Source organism: Numida meleagris, chromosome 1, assembly GCF_002078875.1.
Source record: "Numida meleagris isolate 19003 breed g44 Domestic line chromosome 1, NumMel1.0, whole genome shotgun sequence".
Lineage (NCBI taxonomy): Eukaryota > Metazoa > Chordata > Aves > Galliformes > Numididae > Numida > Numida meleagris.
Window position 1 is genome coordinate 70144633 of NC_034409.1, and position 24540 is coordinate 70169172.

Genomic DNA, 24540 nt, shown 5'->3' on the forward strand with positions numbered 1-24540 from the left:
GTAGGAAGAAGAGTGCTGATGTGCCTTATAAAATGCTCTAGGGACCATGAGTAAGAGGTGTAATGTAGCATGATGATTTTATCTGTCATTGGATCTCTTATTAAAGGCAAAGAAAACATGCAGTGATGTGGACTAGCAAACAATGTGGTGCTATGGAAGAATGACGGTATCTTGCTTAATGCTTTCTGGCGTTTCAGGAGTTGTGAGGATGCATGCTTCCTGCATTTGTATTTCTGTTTATTGCAGTCTCCAGCAGGAACTGAGCACACAGACAATGAAGTTCCGCTTGTGACTCTGGTTTCATTTTCAAGTACTGTCAGTGCTGCACGGTGCAGCTTCCTCCGCGCACAGTGCGCGTGCTTTGTGCTGCCCCGTGCAGGGGCTGCAGTGGAACCGAGCCCCTGAGCAATTGCATCGCACTGCTGTGAGAAGAGCTGCTGGAGAAGTACGGAAGGATCGAATAGTAAGTTTGGGAAAGGGACTCTTTCAGGGGGAGTTTTTTCTTTTTCCGGCTGTAGAGCTTCATGCTTTCACATGGATTGTTCTTGCTGAGACAATGTCTCTTCTGATGCTAAGGAGTAAATATGGTTCCTGAAAAGTCTGGTACTGAACAAGGAAGTAAAAATAAGTTTTAAACTGGGTGCACAGTGAGCGTTCTCTCTCTTTTCATTTATTCTGCTTTTTTGAAGACAAATATTATCACCAGCATTCAGAATTAGGTTTTGTTCCCTGTTTTGTGTGATCTGTTTAGAAAACTGTTCCTAGGAAATGTGTTCATGCTGGTGCGGAGCAGGGCTTTTGTCTTTTTCAAACAGGAAGTTCAACAGTTGAAACAATTTGGTAATGTAGGTAAGCGCCTTTGTATATTCTACAGTCAGTTCAGATGTTGAGGACCGTGGTCCTCTCACTAATGCTTTATATCATATGTCAGGGATATCTGGGAGCCAGACTGCATGAAGACTTGAAGAGAGGTGATATGGCTCACTAAAAGAATGAGCTGTTTTTTTCTGTCATTGTTGCATTGCAACATTATGCAGTAGTCCAGTTCTTGGCCTTGAGAAAATTCACTCATTGGCACCACAGCAGGTGGTGCAAGAGGAATACACCGCCTGTTGCTTTTAAAGTGAAAAAGCTGTGACATCTCAGTAAAAGAGAACAAAGGACCACATTAAGCCATTTCATTTGAATAGTCAATAATCAAAGCTCAATTTTACTAAAAAATTCCATTGTAAAATGCCACTACAATCAATATTCAAGCAGTTGTCTCCTAGAATGATCTCTCCTCCTAATAGTGATAAATAATTCATGCAGGAGGCTGGAGAAAAATAGCAATTCAGTAACAGCTCTGGATAGTGAATTTGAGCGATGGGCTGCAGAGGTTACGGGAAGCGTGGAAGCTTGCAGGTGAGAACCAAATCTCCCATCCTTTCTGATTTCTCATTAAACAGTTAAACCCAAGGAGGGAGTCCAAATCCCATTTGTTCTGTTTCATGCTGTTTCTGCAGCAGGTTATCTTTTGAAAGGCCACTACCTAGGATCAAGCCTCACAGCAATGAAACTTGTCACAAGAGACTGCTCAAGAGCACTAATTATTAGTAACAAGTAATGAGTCTATTAAATACTAAGGAGCTGCAGTTCTTAGGCTCTGAAATGGGTGTTGGAAATCAGTGTAGATGAATGCAAAGTGAAACACAGTGGGAAAACACAGTACTGGTTCTACAGAAAAGTGATGGGCTCAGAGCGGAGTGTTGGTATTTAGGAATAAGATCTTGAGGTTTTAATAGACCGTTCTGTTAAAGTGTCAGCTCAGTGCTCAGCAGTGATCAGAAAAGCAAATGACATTAGGAATTAGGAGGAAAGGCATGCAAAACAATGCAGAGAGCATTATGGGCACCTCCCTAAACCTGTGCAGTTCTGCTTCCCAGCAATTCAAAAAGAATGTGGCAGCATTGGAGAAGGCTTTGAAAAGGGTGGCTCGGATGATCAGAGTTACAGAATGGTGTCCCTGTAAAGGACAACTAAGACATAGGCTGTGCTTCTTTGTGGAAAGAGATGACTGTTGAGGGTGTAGGGTAGCAATACAGTAAAATAATGATGTGAAGAAAATGAAACAATGGCTCTCCACTTACATGTAGTGGGGAGCTTCAGAGGAAGCTAGCCTAGGGTCAGAACAAGCAGAAGGAGGTGATTCCTCAAACCAGGTGAAGCCACGCTCTTCAACTCCTTGCTGCTGAATGGTGAGAGAGGCATGCATTCAAGGGCAGGCTGGGAAGTTCATGAAAACTAAATATATTGACAGCATCAAATTTCTAGGACCCTAGTTTTGGTTTAGGAAGGCTCAGTGCAGGGTGTTGAAGCTTGTGAGAGTGTTTTAGGGAAGTAACTTGTGAATGCTTGCTCTGTTTTCTTTTTCCCTGAGCACCCTAAGACTTTGGGTGCTATGAGGGGCCAGCAGCATCCAAATGATCTCTGAGATCAGGTGAGACATTTTGCCTCACCCAGGATGGCCATTTTACCATTCTGACCAAGTACGACACACAAGACCTAGTCCTTGGAGTACATTAAATTTTGCTAGTGTAAATTCTTAATTTCAGACCCTTTCCTACAGGCTTCCAAATGTAAAAGGTAGCTTTCTAATGTCTGGGTTCCTTGGCCAAACAGATAACAAGGATGTGGAAGGCAGTATGCCTTATTTTGATGTGTAAATATTCAAAGGAAGTGTAAAGGATGTGCAAGTTCAATATTGCAGTGAATATGAGTTGGTAAGTTGTGGTTTACATGGACTATTACATAAGGCTTTAGAGTAGAACTTTCCAGGGCTAAAAAGATGTCAGAAACCTAATTTAAGTTGGATTTAGGTTTCTCTGTGTTAATTACCTCTTTCCTCCTAGTTTATTACATCTAGACAGTCTAATCTCAGATAATTCAGTTGCTCCCCAGGCACTAAATGACTCAATTTCACCTAAATATCTTAGTTTACTGACCATGTTTCTAGTGACAACATTCAGTTTTGCAGCCATAATGACAGTAAGTGCTTTGTGACCTTTTTCCTTGGTGGTTTATTGGGCATTTTGTATCTAATTTGTTTGCAAGACTGATATGCAAAAGCACTTAATTGCCATTTCGTACCAGTAATCATAGTTTGGCAAGATCTGTGTTAAAATCCATGTTCATAGTGGACTTTGACTGGAACCTTTACTGAATATTGAGAGACTCTGCAGAGGAGGACTGTGCTTTTTGGAGTGTAAAGCTACCAGAGAAATGCCACTTTGGAAACTGTCTTTGGGCAGTGTACAATGGCATTTGCAGCAGCTCTCTTGCCCCACTGTGTTTACAGGGATGGATAATCCTAGCATCTAACTGCAAGCACCAGCATTAGCAGCTTAGACTGTGGTGTTGCTAACAGGATGAAAGTGGTAACTGAAAAATGCAGGCTGAGGCAAGACCCTCACTTAAGTGCTCTGGGATGTTCTTTAAAGGTGCCTGTCCACATCAGCTGGCTACCTAGGGAGCCTTGAGGGGCAGCTCCTAATCCAGATTGACAGCAGGAGTCCTCTGCTATGTGACCCTCTCATGTGGGGCATGAGGAAAGATGAGACCTCTTACATCTGTCAGTAGTTCCTTTCACCTCTGCAGGCCATAATTTGTGCATGCAGTTTATAAATCCTATTTCTTGTGCTATTCTACATTCTGCTCTGTGCCTTGAGCACTGTGTACGCATTTAGGCACCACAATATAAGAAAGACAAAAAACAGAGAGTGTCTAAATGAGTGCTACAAAGATGGGGAAGGGTCTGGAGGGCAAGACATATGAGGAGTGACTGAGGTCCCTTGGTGTGCTCAGCCCAGAGCAGAGGAGCTGAGGGGAGGCCTCATGGCAGCTGCAGCTCCTCACAGGGAGCAGAGGGGCAGCGCTGAGCTCTGCTCTCAGTGACAGCGACAGGGCCTGAGGGAACGGCATGGAGCTGTGTCAGGGGAGGGGCAGGGTGGGGGGTTAGGGACAGGTTCTGCACCAGAGGATGGTCAGGCCCTGGAACAGGCTCCCCAGGGCAGTGGGGGCAATGCTCTCAGACACAGGGTTTGGATTTTGAGTGGTCCAGTGTGGAGCTAGGAGCTGGACTCAATGACCCTTGTCAGTCCCTTCCAACTTGGGATATCCCATGATTCTGTGAGTCGCTGAAGTTAACTTACCTTTGGTTTAATGAAAAGCCATCCTTTTTGTATCAACTTGTAAAAGAGACTACTGAGGTTCTACTAGTCCTTACTTTAGTCTTTGCCAGGATAAAACATCCTAATTTTCTTAGTCTTGTGGACTTGGCCGATGAACCTTTACATAAGCATACAGACTGCAAAAGCAAACACTTAAGCGTTACATAATGTTCAGTTTTAAGTGTCTTGTAGTGCCTGGCTCTGTCTTTCATGTTGTGTAGGCATCACGGAACAGATTTACATATGTATGGTTAAAAAATCAGACTTGTCTTTGCTTGTACTATGGTTTAATTCAAGGCTTCGAGAACACTAGGAGACATCTTTGCCAGCCCCTTAGTTGTAGATCATTGCTGGTGATAGAGTGAACTTCAGTTTGGTACAATGTGTGGAGGGTTATACAGTCTCCACCCTGCTTCCACAACTCCATTCTCTGGCTTCTGCTGTCCTCTTGCACAACTCCTAGCCGTTTTAGAAAACCCTGCCTGTAGTATTATTTGTTGACAGGGTATTTTCATCTCTGTGTTGTGTATTGCCATTCTGCTTTCATTCAAGGATGACTAGGTTGTGTAGGGAAATCATTCTCCAGTCTGTGCAACTTAATCTAACATGAAGTTGTGGTTGTATACCCAGAAGGAAGGCATTTTTTTTTACACAACCATACCAGATGGTCTAGTAAAGGGAACTGCTTGTATTTGTAAGCTTGTGTCTAATTTAACTACTGCATTCTTGATTTAATAGTTCTTAAGTATCGATCATTTTTATGTGTATTGATACCTAGAAACGGAAAGCTTTTTTATGTGTAAATTGAAAAAGGATTTTACTAATTCAGATGAAACAATTGGTTGGAAATAAGGCAAGTTTTCATACTTAAGGGCTTTCTTCCCTACATTCTGATTATTAACAGAAAGAGTGAAGCTTCTTTTTAACTGGAAAAGAAAACTCCTTCCATTTGTTTTCTTCCTAACACTTATTTTGTTTGATTCTTGCCTTCTTTACTGATGTTTCCTTTCACTCTATCTCTTTTATCAGGTTTCCGGGAGTGAAAAAATAAAATGGATGCAGACTTCTTAAATACGTTTACACAGCCTGCTACCCTTAATCAATTCCTCGCTGAGAATGTCATCACTCCAGGTACGTACTTTGTGAACCAAGACAGAAAAAGGTCCAAGGAATGACCTGAAGAGACAAGCAGAAAAACTGCAGAACAAATGAATCGTGTATTTTTCAACAGTAGTCTCCTGGCTTCGTCAGCAACAAGTAAACTCTGTGGTGTGTGTGTAATTTGGCCTCTGACTCTCTTGAAGCGGATCATGAAGAAGCCACACAAGTCCTAGTTGATCCTTTAACTGAAATTGAAATTTTATTCATAAATGTCTGCCTAACTTCATTTTGTTTGTTTCCAGGATTGTCCCTCTAGGTTTATTTATTTGAATTACATTAAAATGTAACTTCTGACAGCAGTCGTTAATGTTTTGATAAGCCATTTTGTTCCTCATGGGGAATTAGTTAATAAATGAAAATTTCTACATATGTCAGTTAGTGATACTGCAGATTTTATGGAAAACTTGTGCGTCATATCTGATAATTGCAATTGATCTTGTTTCTTTCCTTCATAGGAGAGAAGAGGAAACTCATAAAACCCACCTCAAGCAACAATCCCAAACTGGAGGAATTAAAACTGGTACAATTTCTTTTACTATAGTTGTTTAACCACCACCTGAGATCGCTGTAACTTGCCACATTGCTGCTCAGCCATGTAAATTACTCAGCTTCTTGGCCCCAGTCCCGCACTCTCTAAAGACATGGACACGTCCTGATGCTGGCACTTGGGCTTTATCAAATACAATTCCAAGCTTTATGTGCTGACACCCCACAGAGTGGTCTCTGCTTTGCGTAAAGTGGAGAGCGGTTTTAAAATCTGGGATTCTTCTTATATGATCTCTCATATAACTTGGGACATGCGTATGAAGTACCTGGATGCTACTTGGCTGTAGTGATAATGTAATGGCAATAAGAATCCATCCAGGACAGCCAGCTGTGATTGAAGGGAAATCCATGTCAGTACTTCCTATGACTAACAGGAGATGTTTGAATACATGCAGGTTGGTTCTCCTGATCCTATGATAACAGGCTGTGGAATAGCTATGGCGATGGACAGCAGTTTTCTCTCTTGTCTTCTGCCTTGTGTCTGCAGCTTGCTGGTGGCTGCTGGCTTGGCACAAGCTAAGGTGCAGCCTGATGTGTTAATAAATAACAGAGCAAGAAGGAGTGAGGGTGTGCAAGTCACCACTGGAATGGAGGAGAAAAGCCTTCAAGCTGTGGTGCAGTTCATTGTCTGCTTGAGGTAGCTGTGACGGATTAATCCTATTTCACGGGAAAGCGCTTTATTTCCAAGTAATTTTGAAAATTCCCCCTGTGCATTCAATCACTGTGTTTTTCTAGTGGGAAAGCCCAGGGGAAGGCTAGCATACTGAAATTTCCTGCAAGAGAAGTGGTGTGTCTCTTTGGAGACTGGCACTTCTTGCATTATGAAGATACTAAAAGTGTTACAAATATTACAAAAACAAGCTTAGGCTTTGTGCTGACGTGTGTGTTATATGGCATTCATAAATCCATAAATATGTGTGCTTCTTTATTATGTTTTCTTAAACCTTCATGCACATTTGATCAAAAATATTTAATTTCTGTGTCAGGCTTTCACAATGTTTTTATATGAAAGAGAAAATCTTGAAAGGTGGTGCTGCGAAATGCAATTATGTTGTCTACAGAGACACTGCATTTGTTCTTTCCAGACTGCCAAAAATGAAGAGATTCCTTACTATATGGAGATTTCTGTGAGCTTTGTTGCTTGATTCTTTTCCTCTCAGAAACTTCTGAAAGAATGTTTGTTGCTGTCTGTCTTCTTCTCTGTCGAAGACGGTGAGGTGGAAATGGGGACCCGAAGGAGAGCATCCTCCACATGCCATCACTGCCACTGCTTGCCCTCTTGATCTGAAGTGTTCGTGACTCTTTCAAAGGAGAGCTTGGGGTGGAGAGAGGGAGCTGCGGAGGTCCTTACTTAACTTGGAAAAAGGCAGTGTTGCATTGCGTTTTTTCTGAAGGGCTTTTGGGAACTAAGAAGTGTGAAATGGCTCCCTGTAGTTACTATAGATATTGAAGAAAGTGTAAAAGAGAAGACGGTTGCTTTTAGCAGCCGGTAGAAAACATCTTTAGATATTCCTTTTCTCAGTTAATTCATTTTTACACACTACTCTGCTCTGCAGCTGACTGGGACCCCAGTAACAGGACTTGAAAGAGTTATCTGAGCTGGGTGTGTGGTCATGGTTGTGAAGAGCTGAGATACCCTACAAGGAGTCTCATACATCTATACTTAGCAGTACTTTCTGCTTTTCTGTCTTGCCTGTACCTTGACACTTGGTGTTCATGTCTAGACCTTGCTCACCTAGACATCACCAGGTTTAACCCGCAAGCACTAGCAGGAGCACGGCTTTCTGCTCTAGAAAACGCTCGTTACTTCTTTGTTGAGGAAGTACGCTACACATGCTTCATCAGCTCCTCAGTTCAGGGGAGTGCCTGAGCTATGCATTTTTTTATCATGCAGTTTCAAGCATCTCAGAGATCATGATTTTAATTTTTTTTATAAGCTGTTTCTTATATTTTTATTACTCTTGGCTAACTTACAGGGACCTGCCATGTATTATCTCTTATGTTTACATCAGATAAGGAGGATATCACCCATACAACTTACTCCAAGCACTCACTTGCAGCAGTAAAAATAGCAATATAAGCAATACATATTCTTTTTCAAGAGGTTCTTATTAATGACCAGCTGGGGCTGCTGCTTTTTAGTTCTGCTTCAGCAGATCCTTTTCCCTTTGTATTAGCATATGTGACTAAATAAGGGAAATGCTGAGAAGCTCCTTTGGCCTCCTGCATGAAGGAAACAACCCACAGAATGAGAGAAGCCTTTCACAAACTTTTGTCTGTATGTGAATTCTGTGATGTCTAATAAAGGCAGGGGGCTGGAGGTCTACTGTCCAGCCTTTTCCTTAATGGAAGTGGCAGTAGGATCTCTCTTCTTCCCTGTATAGCTATTCCTACAGACTTCATGAGAGTATAACTTGGGAGGCACCTGTCTCACCTAAAAATTTGCCCAGAAGTGGCCAGTGAGCCTTGTATTATTAGGGAGAACTAACTGACACTTAACTTTCATTTTCTTTAAAAAATAACCAAGAAGCAAAAAGGAAGTAGAGGTTGAAAGCAAAATGAAACACGAAATAAGAGACTAAAAAGAGAGGTGAAGCATGGCATAGCACTGAGGACTTGTCCAGACAAAAACATAATTGTCAGCTGTTTTGTTTTCCTCCACAGCTGCTGATTGACTGGATTAACACGACTCTAAAACAGGAGCACATAGTAGTTAAAAGTTTGGAAGAAGATCTTTATGATGGGCTGGTACTTCATCATCTCTTGGGTAAGCTGCCTCTGAGTTAAGGCCCCATCTAGAGTACTGCGTCCAGGACTGGGGCCCCCAGCACAAGAAAGATGCAGACCTCTTGGAATGGGTCCAGAGGAGGGACACCAAGATGATCAGAGGGCTGGAGCGCGTCTCCTATGAAGAAAGGTTGAGGGAACTGGGCTTGTTTAGTTTGGAGAAGAGAAGGCTCCAGGGACACCTCATTGTGGCCTTCCAGTACTTGAAGGGAGCATATAAACAGGAGGAGGAATGACTGTTTACGTGGGTTGATAGTGATAGGACAAGGGGGAATGGTTTTAAACTAAGACAGGGGAGATTTAAGTTAGATATTAGGAGGAAGTTTTTCACTCAGAGGGTGGTGACGTGGTGGGACAGATTGCCCAGAGAGGTTGTGGATGCCCTATCCCTGGAGGTATTCAAGGCCAGGCTGGATGTGGCTCTGGGCAGCCTGGTCTAGAGGCTGGCGACCCTGCCCGTAGCAGGGGAGCTGAAACTAGATGATCTTTGAGGTCCTTTTCAACCCAGGCCATTCTATGATTCTATGAAATTAATAATGGAAAAACTTTACAAAGATAGAATAAACATACTCTTGAATGGAAAGAACTATGAATAAGTTGTCATAAAGGCAATTCTGAACAAATGCCTGGTGATCCACTATTGTTTTATACAATTATTGTTTGTCTTCTCAGAAGGTCTTTTTAGCATCAGCAAAGAGCACAGAGGCAACTTGTGATGCTACCAGAAACACTGAATGGGATTGGCGCAATGATACATATGTTTTCCAGCTCTTTTTAAATTTTTTTTTTTTAAGTTTCAGGTCTAATACTCTGAGCTGGAACTGATTAATACCTAAAGATGTGACCTCTTGGAACAGCCTCTTGGTCCATTTGTTTCTTCATTTTTCCTGTCCCTGTTTTGTTTTCCTTTCTCTGGGCACTCCTTTCAAATTGCATCTCCTTTTCCTCAAGGCTAAAGACGGCAAAGTGAATAGGATTGGTTTATTTTCATAGGTTGCCTGTCTGAGCAATGAGCTGGGATTTCTTCTATATGCTGGGATTTCTTCTATATGTGTGAGTTGGTATGGCCTCTGTGCAGTACCTACAGGAAGGATTCATGTGTTGAATTCCTGTAGCTTCCCCTAGGGAAAGGAGCACTGTGGAGTGGTGGGGATGGGAGATACTGCTGTAAGGAACAGTCTAAGACCTCCAGAGTTTTACTGATTTTACTTGAGGCTATTGGAGATTGTGGGAGTTTAACAAGGCATATGCTGGTGGGTTGTAGGTCTGAGCTATGGAAGCTAGTAAATAGTACTGGGCATTGAAAACAAGACTTTGTGTGCTTTGCTGTGATTTTATATTGATTTTTTTTTTCCTCTCGGTGGTGTTAAACGCATCCATCTTCTCCATGTGGGCTGTCAAAGAAAATCTAGGATCTCTCAAGCTGGATGTTGACAAGATAGCATTAACAGAAAAAAAACAGCGTCAGAAACTCTCTGTGATTCTGGAAGCTGTGGCTAAGTTTTTGCAACTGGAAGAAAGTCAGCTGAAATGGAGTGTGGAAGGTAGGTGCAGCTGTGAAACAGGACAAAATTAACCATCGCAGGGCTTCCTCTGCTATAAGGCTGCTGTGAAGCAATGGAGTGCCAGAACAGTAATTAAATGGCCTGTTTGCAATTATTAGATGAACCACAAGTGAGACAAGAGTATCTATCCCAGACTCAGTGCAGCTGTGTCCGCTAGGTATGTGGTTTAACAACCTTTAGCATCCACGTGAATGTCTCACAAAAAAGACTTTTAACATGTGGGATTGCTGAATTGTGATGTGATGTAAACCCCAACTTGATGTCCCATCTGTGTTACTGTGACTTTGGGATGCTCTGTACAGGGAGAACAGTGAGGTTTAATTGTTTTGCACAATAAACTTTGTTTTCTTTCTTTACATGGTATAGCTATTCTAGCAAAAGACTTACTGAGCACATTGCATCTTCTGGTCGCAATAGCAAAGCACTTCCAACCCAATCTGGCGTTTCCTCCAAATGTTCATGTGGAAACAATCACCATTGAGGTATTTATGGCTTTAATATTTGTCACTGAATATCCTAGAAACGTTTCACAAGACTTAGTTTTATTCATAATTAAGGAGAAATGTGTATGTAACAATAAATGAGAGACTTTTTCTTCTGTGAACTGTCTTTCAATTTCATGACTAGACCATAATTTTTTAGCTTAGTTCAGATGCTGTAACTTTAAAAGGATAGGAACACTTTGTTACTTTTTCTCCTTGATCCAAAAAGGAATGGTCGGATCTGAAAACAGCTATTGATCCCTGTAAAAAAGCAAAAGATTTGGTTCTGTTCCTGATGTCTCTAAATGTTTTAAAATAGAAGCCTGCACTTAATGAACATGACATTAGTTTCTTTTTGTAGGGGAAAGGAATCATTACTGTCCATTGGAGTCACATTTTGATATTTTTCTCTATGAGCTGAGGTCTGCATGCTTTCTTCCTCCACTGTGTTTCTTGAAGTCAGCTCTGGTATTTCGGGAGAATATCAAAAAGCCCACAGTTTGGGATACAATTGTAAAAATTAGCACCACCACGTCACAGTTTGAGAAATATGGTTGCAATTCAGTCATGTTTTGAGCCCTGCACCCAGTATGGCATTACCTGGAGTTTTCACTCTTCAGAGGGTGATCATTTGAACTGGGACCATGTACATACTTAATCTACATATTTCATGTCAGGAGGATTCAAAGCATCTGGGAGGGACAACCTCTTCTGGGGCCCTGCCCCAGCCTAGCACTCAGGCGCAAGTAGACCCTCTGATTTCTTACTGGAGTCTAATTACTTGTCCCTTTGCAGTGGTCAGATGCTCCTGTCATGTGAATCCTTCACACTAGTGAAAAGTCAGACTCTTTATAAACAATCTTCCCACTAGTGCCCTGTGTGGCTGCAAGTACCTCAGTGCGCAGAAATCAGGAGGGATTATCTGTAGTATCAGAAATGGGTATTAGCCCTGAGAGAGAGAGAGCGGTGGCAGTGGAGAGGTGGGGTTTTGATAGTGAGCTGTTTCTTCACAAGAGAAATTAATGCTCCTGTAGGGAACAGGTCATCCCTGGTTGAAGAGAGCAGAAGGGAGCTGCAACCTCTCAAAGTGCCTGTACTAGTTGTGCTGCACTTCTTGATAAATGCTCTCTGGTAGTCATTTAAGGCAGCAGACAGTTCATGAAAGTATCACTAATGCTTTCAGATTTTTTTGCGTAACAAAATCAAAAATACATATTTTCTGTTTAACAGAACACCTCCAAAGGATTAAAGACGGCAAATGGCGTGGAATATATCACAGGAAGCAAGTAAGAGAGGATATATTTGGTTTCTACACTGTCAATCAGAAAGGAAATATTGTGGGTGTTTTTCCCCTTAGAAAAAAAAAATAGCTGTTATAATGATGACAAAAATCATAAAACCAGGCATGCATATGCATGTTCTACTTTTTATTTAAACTTCTCTTAAAGAATGTGAGTATTTATGAGTATGTATATTGCCATGGAATATAATAATAAAAATAGTAATAAACCATCCAATACTGTAAATTCACTGTAAAATAAACAAGAAATTTTATAAAGCCACAGTGGTTTATATTTACTATTCGTTTATTTCTATTGTGTCCATAAATGAAGAGAAAGGGGGCAGATTTTTGCTTATTTTGATGCTGAAGAAATAAGGTTTGAGCTTGCTGAGTTTGTGAGGTGCTGTGATTATAAGAAAATAGGGCCATCATTCCAAGAACTAGAAACAGATTTTCCTACTGTCATCTTTTATATGCTAGAGCATCTTCAAATTCTGATTTCATGAGCAGCTTATTGCAAGAGGTTATTATGGGTTGTGTTTATAAAATAAATGTTCATTGGTCTGTGGGCCAGTTAAATTTTCATATGCTTCCAAGTGCCTACACAGATATACAGTGTGCTTAAAAACGTCTGTTGGAAAGTTACTCTGACATAAAGTTAATGGCACTTTGTACTGTATCTCCTGCTTTACAAGGTGCCTGATGGCTCGGATAGGCTTTGCTTATGAATAAGATTAGTTCTGTTGAATGCTTTTTCTAATTCTTTCTTTTTATTGCACCTCTAGAGAGAATTCAGAAGAGCAGTCAAGTAAGTACTGGCATTGCTAAATCCAGCGTTTCTCCATTATGTATTATTATGCCCCAAAGTGAGATCGATTTTTACCGCGTGATAAAATCATTACATTTCCACTAGCATTAGTGGAGACTCATTGATTTCTCCTAGCATTTTTCTCCAAATGTCTTCTGTTAAAGTCTGTACGTTCAGCAAAATGGGGCTTGGAAGTTGGGCAGTCCCTTTGCCTGTGGGCTGCAGGTAATACGGGTGGGAGGTGAGATGGAGGATGATGCAGTGGGCTGATGACCCAGCAGAGAAGCCCTGGATGGGGACAAAGTATGCCTTGAATTAAAAGAAATAATTAGCCTGTGCTGATCTCATTCTCTCTGTTGGAACTACTTATGAACACAGTGCCATGAGAATTGTGTTTCTTCTTGCCTCAGTAGTTTCAATGTCATTTCCTTTCTGCAGCTTTCAGATAGGATTCTGAAATCTGGTGCTCAGCTATGGATAGCAGCTCACTAAAGCGAGCAGCCTCACTGGAGGTTTTACCCTTAGGGCTTTTGAGGGCTGTGAAACACTTGAGGTGAAAATTGTCCATGTCTGCAGAGCCTGCAGAATGTCTGGGCGCTGCCCAAGCTCGGCTTGAGGCTTTTGGCTAGCACACCATGAGCTGCTCCTTGCTGCAAAGGAGCATTCTTTGTCCCCGGTGAATCGGTGCAACTGTTTTAATTCTCTGCTGAGCCCTTTATGTTAGCATTTCATACTTTGCAGAGGTGCAAACTGTATCATTTAATGCATGTTTATCACTTATTCCCCTGACTGGCCTCTAGCGTGGGCTGAAATAGTGAAAAATACTGTAATTGAGTATTTCTTCCAGTGGATTGATTCTGCTGGAAAAATAGATCTGAAATTCACTCTTCAGAATGCTGTCTCCATCTATTTTTAACACAGCTTGCTTAACAAAGACTGAGAGGAGTCTCATAGTGCAGCTCCAGAAGAGGCCCCTCTCGTTTGTGAGACTGCTGCAGGTTGCAAACTGGCTCGAGATGGGATGGGGTCCACCCACCAGCTTCCCAGCAGGGAAGGAGGGCAAACCAGCTAAGCTCCTTCACAGCAGAGGGTTACCTGCTGCTGGCTTTCAGGGGGAACCTTCCTTAATCAGAGTTGCATTTGCCTGCCTGCACCCTAGAAATCTGTTCCCCATTTAGTTTTGCTGCCAGAACTGGTTCAGTACAAATCTTGAGAATATCTGCAGGTGAAAATTGCAGAGCTGAATGAATTAAATTTGGTATAATCAGGCTAAAGGGAAGCCTCTATCCCGTCCTCTGTTAAATCCAAAAGCAGGATTTTTCACCTTTTCCCTGCAACTTTTTTCCTCCCTGGTTTATGAGGCGTGATTGTCTTTCTCTTTCTCAAGCCATCTTAAACCTGTGATCTGACAGTTATTCCAAACAATACCAATTAATGTTGTTTTGATACAGCGGATGATGCGTTTGATGAATTATTTAGCCGTGCTCCTGAAAGACTGGATGATGTAAAAAAGGTAATTTATTTATTTATTCCTTAATAGACATCAAAATATGTAGGGTGAAACATTCATGACTTCACTGAAAAGGTTCTCATTTGTTCCCCCCCCTTCTGTTTTCCTTAGGTATTTTTGCAATTTGTCAACCAGCATGTCGGAAAATTAGGATTAAATGTGAAAGACATGGAATCTCAGGTAGCCTGCTCTAAGCTGCATGTTATCATCTTCTGTCATTTATTTGAGAGTTTCCTCTTACCATTAGGATCCCCCCTTTTTGTTGTATCAGTTTTAAACTTGGCAGCATAATGATTGTATCTAGCTTTGGGTTAAGTCTCTGAAGTTTGAGAAACTTCTAAGAAATGGAAAAGCATTGTGCTGAATACTGTGCAGTCCTTGTAATGCTACAGGGAGTAATTTTCAGAGTCGACTGAACTCCCATCTTTCTGAAGTAAGGCTGATTCTGACAATTACCCTGAAAGTCAGGTTGGTTGCTGGCATTTAGTGATCTTTAATGCGGGGTTTGCTGCAGGGTAGGAAGGCTTGATTTTCTTTAAATGGCTGAACTCCATTCTTTGAACATCGAGCATTCTTTGAACATTAGAGTCCATTAAGTTGCAGAAGTGCTCGCTGGGCAGCCCAGGATCACCTCCCATGCACAGCAAAGAGAGGCTCAGTCACACCTCCACTGTGCTCGGGGATGGAGCAAGGGATGGGGAGAGATCTCAGGGTGTCCCCAGTGCTTTTGTCTTTGCTTCCATGGACACATACACTATAGTGGCAGGAGATATCAGCCAGTGAGAAGGGAAGTTCTGGGAGGCTTTTGTCATAAATCTCAGGTGCCATGCACAGGTGTATTCGTGTGTTAGTCACTTGTGGCTGTCTGAAGTCTCTTCACATCTGGAATGGTCTGTTTTAATAGTGGTCCTTTCACGAGGTCGTATTTTTTTTAATATGAGCTTAGGAGCCTTATGTAAGCATGTACAAGGCGTGCTAAGAGGTCGAGGAGAATGAGTCAGGGGGCTGTCTGGTTGCCAGAGCACCACTGCAATTCCCTTATCACTAGAGTGGTGTTTATCTTTGGAATTTACTGAAAGCCCACATAATAAATAATATTCAAATCATTCCCCTTCTAGTTTGCAGATGGAGTTATTTTACTTCTGTTAATTGGACAACTAGAAGGTTATTTTCTGAATTTAAGGGATTTCTTTCTGACTCCAGCCAGCACCACAGAGATGGTAAGTTGTTATTTAATCACTTAGAGCCTGAAGCTTCAAACATCTTGTGTATTTATTGCTTCCATATGTCAGAAGAGCTCCGTGTCGTGCCGTAACTGCTGCTGCGTATAAAACCATATGCATGCACGGTGTTTGCTGGTAATGCTTTGGGACAGTACAAATGCAGGAGCTAGGCGCTGTTCAAATACTTTGGAACATGTTGTTATTTTCTTCAGAAATTTATTTTTGTCTTATGTGATGCGAGCTATTGTTAATTGCATTTATTTATGCAGATACATGCTTCTGAAGCCTTCCGCTTAAAAACAGAGGCTCTCTGCAGCAGGGAATTGGTGTGCTATCCTCCTACAAGTCTGTCCTACAAATGACATTGTTAAATGGATGACATATCTTGCATAACAAAATTGGATTCATATAGTTTTCCTTATGCCATCCTAAAAATATGCCATAACTGAGACATGACCAGAACATTTTGAAGGCCCCTTCTGTACTTCAGAAGCTCTCGAGAATATACCTCCTTTCTTTCCCCAAGGCTGGGAGCTGCAGTGTACCCAGCTGTTCTTGCCTGGCTCCATTCTCAACCTCTACTACACAGATTTTGTCAGAACATCCAAAGGAAGAAGTGATATCAGCCAGAAGGTAGTGCATGCTGGGTTGCTGGTGTGATTGCCCCAGCCACAGATCCGGGATACGGAAACGTTTTGAGATATCTGAGATCTTTTCAAATTGTTTCTGATGTGGCTAAGGTCATAGGTGGGATGATGGCTCTGTTGCTGACCCTGGTGAATCACTCACACTTCTAGGAAGCTGACCATGAGGACTGTTATTTATATTGATGGTTTTGTATGTGCACATGCCTCTGCAGCATTAAATCAAAAAACTTTTTTCATTTGGGTCAATGAATGGCCCAGAAAATCTTGAAACCCTGGATGTTTTTTCTGGGTTGTATTCATTTAGATCTCTGACGATGAAATGTTTCATATCCTTTGTGCTCTAGAGATATCTGAGAAGGGAATCTCTCCTCTGATGTGATTTGCATTCAGGGTTTCCCACACAAATGTCAATTCCCAGTCACACTGCAGCTCATCTCCCCAGGCACTATTTATCTGTGATAAAAATTCTCAGATGTCCCTTCTTAAATAATAAGTACTTCTGTGAAGATCATCGAAACATTTAAAAGTACAGCTGTCTGAGATGTAGGTTCAGATTTTGTCAAAAATTGGTTGTTGTAAGCTGACGACTGTTAAAGGTATTCAGAAAATTCAGATTTTATATCTATAATGATGGAAAACAGATTTTGAAGAGTTAAATAAAATCAAAGCATAACATCTTTCCCTTTCTTCTCCTGCACTTAGTTTTCAAAATTGTGTGCTCTGGTTCTCTGAATTAGGAATAAACTTTCAACATTTTCAATAACTTCCTTCAGAAGAAGTCGATGAATATTTTTTCGTTTAAGATTTTGTAGATAATGTTTTTCTCTTTTTGTATTAGCCCTATTTCAGCTGCAGAGATCTCAAGAAATGAGATGCCCCTACATTTTAGGAACAAACCAGAGCTTAGAATTCCTAGTTCTTACCCTGCTTCCACTGATCACCAGCCCCAGAGGAGGCTATAATGGGACTATGTACTGGTTCAATTCAACACTGTACGTCCTAGCAATTTCATTTTAGCAAATTTACAACAGTATTTGCTGTTGAATACTTTGCCGAAGTGGTATTTACTGTTATTCTTGTCTGATGTTTATGACAAGAAAGCAAGCAAGATGACAGTATAACTAAAAATATTGAGCTACCATGGTTCAGCTGTCATTTGAACATAAAATATGTCTTTTGATTCCCATGTGCTGTCTTACTCCCTGCCACATTAGACGTTAATTGGTACAGTAAAGTATGAAAATATAACCTTTGCTGATATTTAAAACATGTCATTCATGTAATAAAAGTGTGACAACCACATGCACCATTAAGATCAGTGCAGTGCACCAACTTGCATTCAAGCTGGAAGCTTGTAGTTCCAAACTGATAAGTACGCCTCATGAGAGTCACAAGGAGAGGAAACTGCAATGGAAGTTGTGATTCTGATGAGGAAAATAGAAACAAAAACTGAAGGAGGCAGGGAGGATGGACTCATGTTGCAGGGGTAGGAGACCTAAGCAAAGCGGAGCCGAAATCCTGGAGGTGACCGGCCTGCAAGTGCAACAGGTCTGTGCTGTGAGTTGGGTTACTTTTGTTCAGGTTTTCTGTATGTCTCTTACAAACAGCAAGGCTTCTAAGCAGCTGTAAATAAGGTCTGGTTCTGGGTTCTTGTGTCTATAGAAAATCATATATCCTGAGACAAGAGATAGAATTATGAAATTATCAGGCTGGAAGGGTGAACATTGTGTAGTTAGGCGATAAGGCCTGGGAGGGCCGCTGTGCTTATCACAACTGTGCAGACTTGGTACTTTTTGTCAAAACAGTCCCAGAGCTGAAATACCCCAAACGTGCTGGTCTCTGTCAGATTGTAAATCCTAGAGAATCTGCCATCTCTTTTGAGTGTGAAAGTGCAGCTGCCTGGAACAACTTACTTTTCTAGGTTGCCTTTCTTAGGTAGTTATCAGTATTTGGACAACCAGGGTATCAGGCCCAGCCAGCATGGGTTTGTGAAGGGCAGGTCCTGCTTGACCAACCTGATCTCTTTCTATGATCAAGTGACCCGTCTGGTGGATGAGGGAAAGGCTGTTGATGTGGTCTACCTAGACTTCAGCAAAGCCTTTGACACTGTCTCCCACAGTATTTTCCTGGAGAAACTGGCAGCCTGTGGCTTGGACAAGTACACCCTTTGCTGGGTAAGGAGCTGGCTGGAGGGCCGGGCCCAGAGAGTGGCGGTGAATGGAATTAAATCCAGCTGGCGACCGGTCACGAGTGGTGTTCCCCAGGGGTCGGTGCTGGGGCCTGTCCTCTTCAATATCTTTATTGATGACCTGGATGAGGGCCTTGAGAGCACCCTCAGTAAGTTTGCAGACGACACCAAGCTGGCAGGAAGTGTCGATCTGCCTGGGGGTAGAGAGGCCGTACAGAGAGATCTGGACAGGCTGGATCTCTGGGCTGAAGCCAATGGGATGAGATTCAACAAGACCAAGTGCCGGGTCCTGCACTTCGGCCGCAACAACCCCAGGCAATGCTACAGGCTTGGGGCAGAGTGGTTGGAAAGTTGTGTGGAGGAAACGGACCTGGGGGTATTAGTTGATGCTCGGCTGAGCATGAGCCAGCAGTGTGCCCAGGTGGCCAAGAGGGCCAATGGCATCCTGGCTTGTTTCAGAAATAGTGTTGCCAGTAGGAGTAGGGAAGTCATTCTCCCTCTGTACTCAGCCCTAGTGAGGCTGCACCTCGAGTACTGTGTCCAGTTCTGGGCCCCTCACTGCAAGAAAGACATTGAGGCCCTGGAGCGTGTTCAGAGGAGGGTGACGAAGCTGGTGAGGGGTCTGGAGCACAGGCCTTATGAGGAGCAGCTGAGGGAGCTGGGATTGTTCAGTCTGGAGAAGAGGAGGCTCAGGGGAGACCTTATCGCTCTCTATAACTACCTGAAGGGAGGTTGTAGTGAGCTGGGGGTCAGCCTCTTCTCTCTTGTAACTAGTGACAGGACGAGGGGGAATGGCTTCAAGTTGCGCCGGGGAGATTTAGGCTGGACATTAGGAAATACTACTTTTCTGAAAGAGTGGTCAGGTGCTGGAACGGGCTGCCCAGGGAGGTGGTGGAGTCACCGTCCCTGGAGGTGTTCAAGAAACGTTTAGATATAGAGTTGAGAGACATGGTTTAGTGGCGTTATTGGTGGTAGGTGGATAGTTGGACTAGGTGATCTTGTAGGTCTTTTCCAACCTAGCTAATTCTATGATTCTATGATTCTATGATTTCTGTCTGAATATTTACTTTGAAATCTGCTAGTTACCTTTCCTTGCAAATCTCATATGCTTACAGGGAGGAAAATGAGACGCTTTTACCTGTGCTGATTCAATAAGAAAACATTTGATTTATTCATTCTGATCAGAAAAATTGTGTAGGTCAGTATGAGCGTAAGCTCTCCTGTCTGCTGAGTATGAATGGAAAAAAACAGGCTCAAATTCTGTCAATCTCAGTTAGTTGTAAATCACAGAACCAGCTAAAACATAAATCTATCGCTTCACTTCAGAGCATGCAGTTTTTGCTTGGCTTATGCACGTGGGACCCCAGTGCTTGTTGTCAGAAGATAATAGGAAACAGCGTGGCAGCGTTTTATGTTGTACCTCCTGAAGGATAAATTGCTCAGTAGCCTAAGGAATGTACAAAGAAAATTTGAAGTTCTTACAGGCCTTGTTACATCATTAGAGGAAGAGAGCCTGCTAATTACCATCCAAGTAAACAGCTGCCCTTAAGATGTAAGAAGCTAGTAAATTGAATGTTATATTATTTTGAAATATCATTCATCATTACTCCATATGCCTGTGGTGCAACTTTCATGTGGGAAAGTGAGAGAAAAACAAGCGAGGAAAAATCAGGAAAAGAAGCCCAGCCTTTAGTCATAGAGGTATACTTAATTTATCAGGAGTAACGTTAAGGATATCATCACTACTGTTACATGTATATACATCTTTATATGTTAAAGCATAAACTTCTACCTCACAAATATAACTGATCAGAAGATTTCCAATCTTGGTAATTCTAAATGAAATATAGACAACTTTTTACTGACATATTTTTTTATCCCAAATATGGTAAGCATATGGGCATTGTTTAAAAAAAAAAGTAGAAATAAATTCAGTGCATCTGTTAAATCCAGTTGTGAATATACTCTGCTTTCCCTGTGGAAACATCCATTAACAGAAGACTTTCACATGCAAGGTCTATTTTTAAATAAATGGATTGTTATTCCCACTGCATGAGTGGGATACATACTGTTGGAGATGAATTGTACATCTGATTTTATGTAATAAATGGTAGAAATTCTGAAGAGCACTCCATCAAAAGTAAAGAGATGAATATTAGTACATATTTATGAATCAGTATCTTATTCCAGCTACTAGAGAAATACTTCTAAAAACATCCTGGCCATTATGCTGATAGATGGTCAGTATTTTCTATTATATTGATCTCTCTCTTGTCAACAGCTTCACAATGTTAACCTTGCATTGGACTTGCTAGCGGATGGAGGTCTTCTCAATTTTTCTGTGAACTCTGAAGGTGAGTCATGGCACACAGACTTGTCTGGAGTAGCAGTCCTAACATCCTGGCCAGCAAAACTGAGCGTGATTGAGGAAAGTAGCTTCTGCAATGTGGCACCAACGCATTTCATATTATGACTGACCCATAGCTCCTTATTCAGAATGAATAATATTAAAGCTAAAAATTATTTTGAAAATATTTTATTTCTGTGCTAAAGATGTTACAGTATTACAGGTATACTAATTACACTGAATTTGAACTGTTTAATAAGTCAGTGTTGTTACAGATTTAGAAGAGTGGCAGTTCTTATTGAAGTACAGTGGCTGAGCTGGAGGGAAAGCCATTTTCCTGTCTCAGAAGAAGTTTAGGTGGTACAAAACCAAACTTGTTTTATATGAGAAGACACCTTTCAGAAAATGTTCTGAGAATCAGAAAGACTGACTGCTTTATCCAAACCCAGAGTGGCTGGTGGGTTAGTCTCCTGAATGTGAAACTCGTAGGTCTGAGCTGTTGCTCTGCCTAGTTCAGACCTCTGAGCTGAATCTTAATCTCCTTCATTCAAGTGAATGCTTACATTACTGAGTCAATGCTTTGTGCCTGATTTTACTGGGATGCATGTTCTTGTTCCTCTCTCACCCCGCCAAAAAAAAATTCCTTTGATTGAGTCCAACTTTTCAACTAAAAATTTGCCCCACAGAACATTTTTGACCAGCTGCTCATCCAGGTGGAATGGGGATGTGGGATGCAACTGCATTAATGAGTTCTCAAATAGCACAGGAGAGGGCTGTGGCTGCTCAGATTGACTTCTTGCAAAGAGCAAGGCACACAACCTCAGCCTGTCATTGCTCCCACAGGCTCAGAATCTTGTTGCTGAATAAGAAAATCAGATGTCAAAGATAATAAGAATTACCTCTTCCACTGTTAGTTATTCATAAGCAAGTCTATATGTGTGTTTAGTATGGAACCTAGCGCATCAAGGAGAGGGAATGACAGAATTTATTTTTGTTTTCTTTTTGCATCACACTTTGGTGATGCTGGCAATTTGCATGATGGGCATGCATGAAGTGTGGGCCTTTTGCCACATGGCATAGACCCATGAGTTTAGAAAGCTATTTATATTAAATATGAAACAAGTAACATGCCAGTGCATGAGCTCAGGTCTCCTTGCTGGGATCCTCTTTTTATATGAAAAGAGTTAAAGCCTTGCATTTTCCTTCCTTCTGACTATTCTCTACTGCCTCAAATACATATTTGATCATTAAAAAAAAACAGTGGTGCCAACATCCACCAATCCTCTAGCTTCACAGGGAAAATCCTCAGCTAGTAATCGATTTTAATATGATTTAGGGGTGTTTACTACAGATACAGGATCTTGTCTAGTGGTGTTTCATTGTTTCTTCTGATGATTTACAACGTCAGAAGAACAGTAAACCCTCTCTTATTAGTTACCAGCTTCCATTGCAATTATTAAACGCAATGGAAAATTGCCTAAGAAGAATGTGGAAGCTGAAAGCTAAAATAAAAAAAGGAAACAACCAACAGCAGCAAAATGTGATAGAAAAATTACACCCAAAAAATAGTGTCAGGCAATTCCCAATATGATTCATGCCATAGAGGAATCATGAACAGTGAAAGGTGTATAAAAAATGAAAGGTGTAAAGTCCTATTAAATTATCTTCTTTGTACTATCAGAGAACAAGAGATAAGAATTATTTCTTGCTATGCATTATTTATCCTGTCTTCCAGCAAGATAGTGCAGCCAAGGTCCTTTTTCCTTATGTTCATTTAATAAATAAATAATTTGCTAGATTTGTGGTTCCTGTTTTGCTTCTTGTTGCAATTAAACTATCTGAGTTTGCATTATATTTGGGGAAAGTTGGAAGATTGGCTTTGGCAGTGGTAGAATCCTCCAGTCCTCCCATCTGGTTTTGTTGTTTCTTGTGTATCCACAGATATTGTGAACGGAGATCTGAAGACCACAATGCGGGTTCTTTATTGCTTGTATTCCAAGTACAAGGCTAAAGAAACATGAAGAGCAAGGCCAAGAGCTTAGACTGCCTTTTTTTTTTCCTTTCTTCTTTTTTTTTCTGCTAGTATGTCATAGTCTGGTTTTTGGATTTCCAGTTCTGTTTGCCACTGTGTATATGCATGCACTTGTGTGACACTTGCTGTATTAACACTGTATATGCAAGTATGTATTTGTGCAAAGTTTCACATAGATGGCCTGAATAACTGGAAGTGTGTGTGTGTCCGGGGCCAGTGAATTTTGTAATTCTGTGTCTGGAGCAAGAGCTTATTCCTTCTGAGACCTCCTCATGCTGCAAAGAAATGTAATGCGTACTTGTTTGAGACTTTGGATTCTTTGCTTCTGGAGATGAATGTGGAATATTGCAACCTCCCCGCTTTTTTGCTGCTTGTTCACTCTGGAGAGGGGGAAGGCCCACCATGGCATCTCTGGGAAGATTACAGATACTACGGAAGCTCAGGTTCAAAAACTTCTTTACACAAGTGATCAACTGTTGCCAGATGGAGGATGTGGACAGGATACCAAAAGAATAAGTAGCCAAAATGAAGTTGTCACCTACCAAAGCGTTTGATGAAAGTTTCATCACTTGCCTTCTCCAATCTGGAAAAATGACCCAGGATCACATGCTGCCATGAGACTGCAGTAACAGAGGGAGCTCCTACACAGCTATGGAAAAATGCCATGGCTTCCTTGCTAAGCTTATGCCAAACTGGACAGCTCCAGCCATTTTGCAGCCTAATGTAATGTGTTGCTAGTGGGAATGTGGATTGCCACACCAAGCACTTTACAGAAGAGACTGACATGAGTGCATTTCCCTCTAGACAGAGGTGGCAGATGCTGGCTGATTCTACAGCTGGTAGAAGTAGAGGCCATCATGGATGGGTGGAACACAACTCTCAGTTTCTGCCACTTCCAACAGCATACTCATGCTGGGGGCTCTCAAACTCCTCTGGGACCCTCTTAGCAGTGTTGGTCCAGCAGCAGTCCCCACACATCCCAGCAGGACCCTCTGGACGCAGCCTGCTAACCACAAGTCATGTGAGCTGTAACCCGTCTCTTTCTTCGGTGTTTTGAATTAGAACCTCTGTCTGCTCCCCTAACCTTAAAGTGATGTCATGTTTGTATTGCATAAAGCTTGAGATGTAATTAAAAAAAAGTTTTGATATTATTTTGACTTCCCTCTCATCTGATTTAATTTCCTGCAGTCAGTGACTCTGACACTTGATCTCTGATCCAATCCTCCATCTGTGTAGTGATGGGAAACTGAAGCATGCCAAGTGTGAGTGGTGACATTTAAAGATGAGAATTTGTTGTGTCTAGTTCCTGAACACCCAGACAAAGAAAGATCCTTAGATAGAAATAATGATGTCTTTAAGTCCTTCCTTTGAAAGTGGTAATAATGCACAGCAGCTAAAGGAAAGCATTCTGCAAACTGCTGTGAATGTAATCCTTTTTGCACTAATAATAATCTCATCAAGTCTTTACAGAGAAAAATGGAATGTGTGTTGCCAGTGAACTACAAGATCAAGTTGCTTCCCTAGCAAAAGTTTTATTTGCTATTTCAAAAGGTTTAAGTGAGAAATACTTGTTCTTTCATGTGCAATTCTCTTATGTCTCTTGCTTTTTTCCTTAATGGGACTCAAACAATTGGCTGGGAAACCTTTAAGTTTGTTCTCTCTTTGCAGATCCCTTCTGCCGAGCTTTAACTTTGCAAGTGAATTGTGCAGTAAGTCATTATTGGGCAAGTAAAACAGGGATGTTGTTGATGGAG

The 24540-nt window shown here is 41.5% G+C and overlaps 1 protein-coding gene across 1 annotated transcript; it reads left to right on the top strand.

The window, feature by feature from the left end:
* PARVG (parvin gamma) lies at positions 239-23937 on the top strand. Its single transcript, XM_021392773.1, has 13 exons — positions 239-463; positions 5238-5339; positions 5825-5889; positions 8580-8682; positions 10106-10246; positions 10634-10749; positions 11980-12035; positions 12817-12839; positions 14291-14352; positions 14461-14529; positions 15468-15569; positions 20689-20761; positions 22696-23937. The coding sequence occupies exons 2-13, from the start codon at positions 5261-5263 to the stop codon at positions 22773-22775; spliced, it is 969 nt and encodes a 322-aa protein (XP_021248448.1). The 5' UTR covers positions 239-463; positions 5238-5260; the 3' UTR covers positions 22776-23937.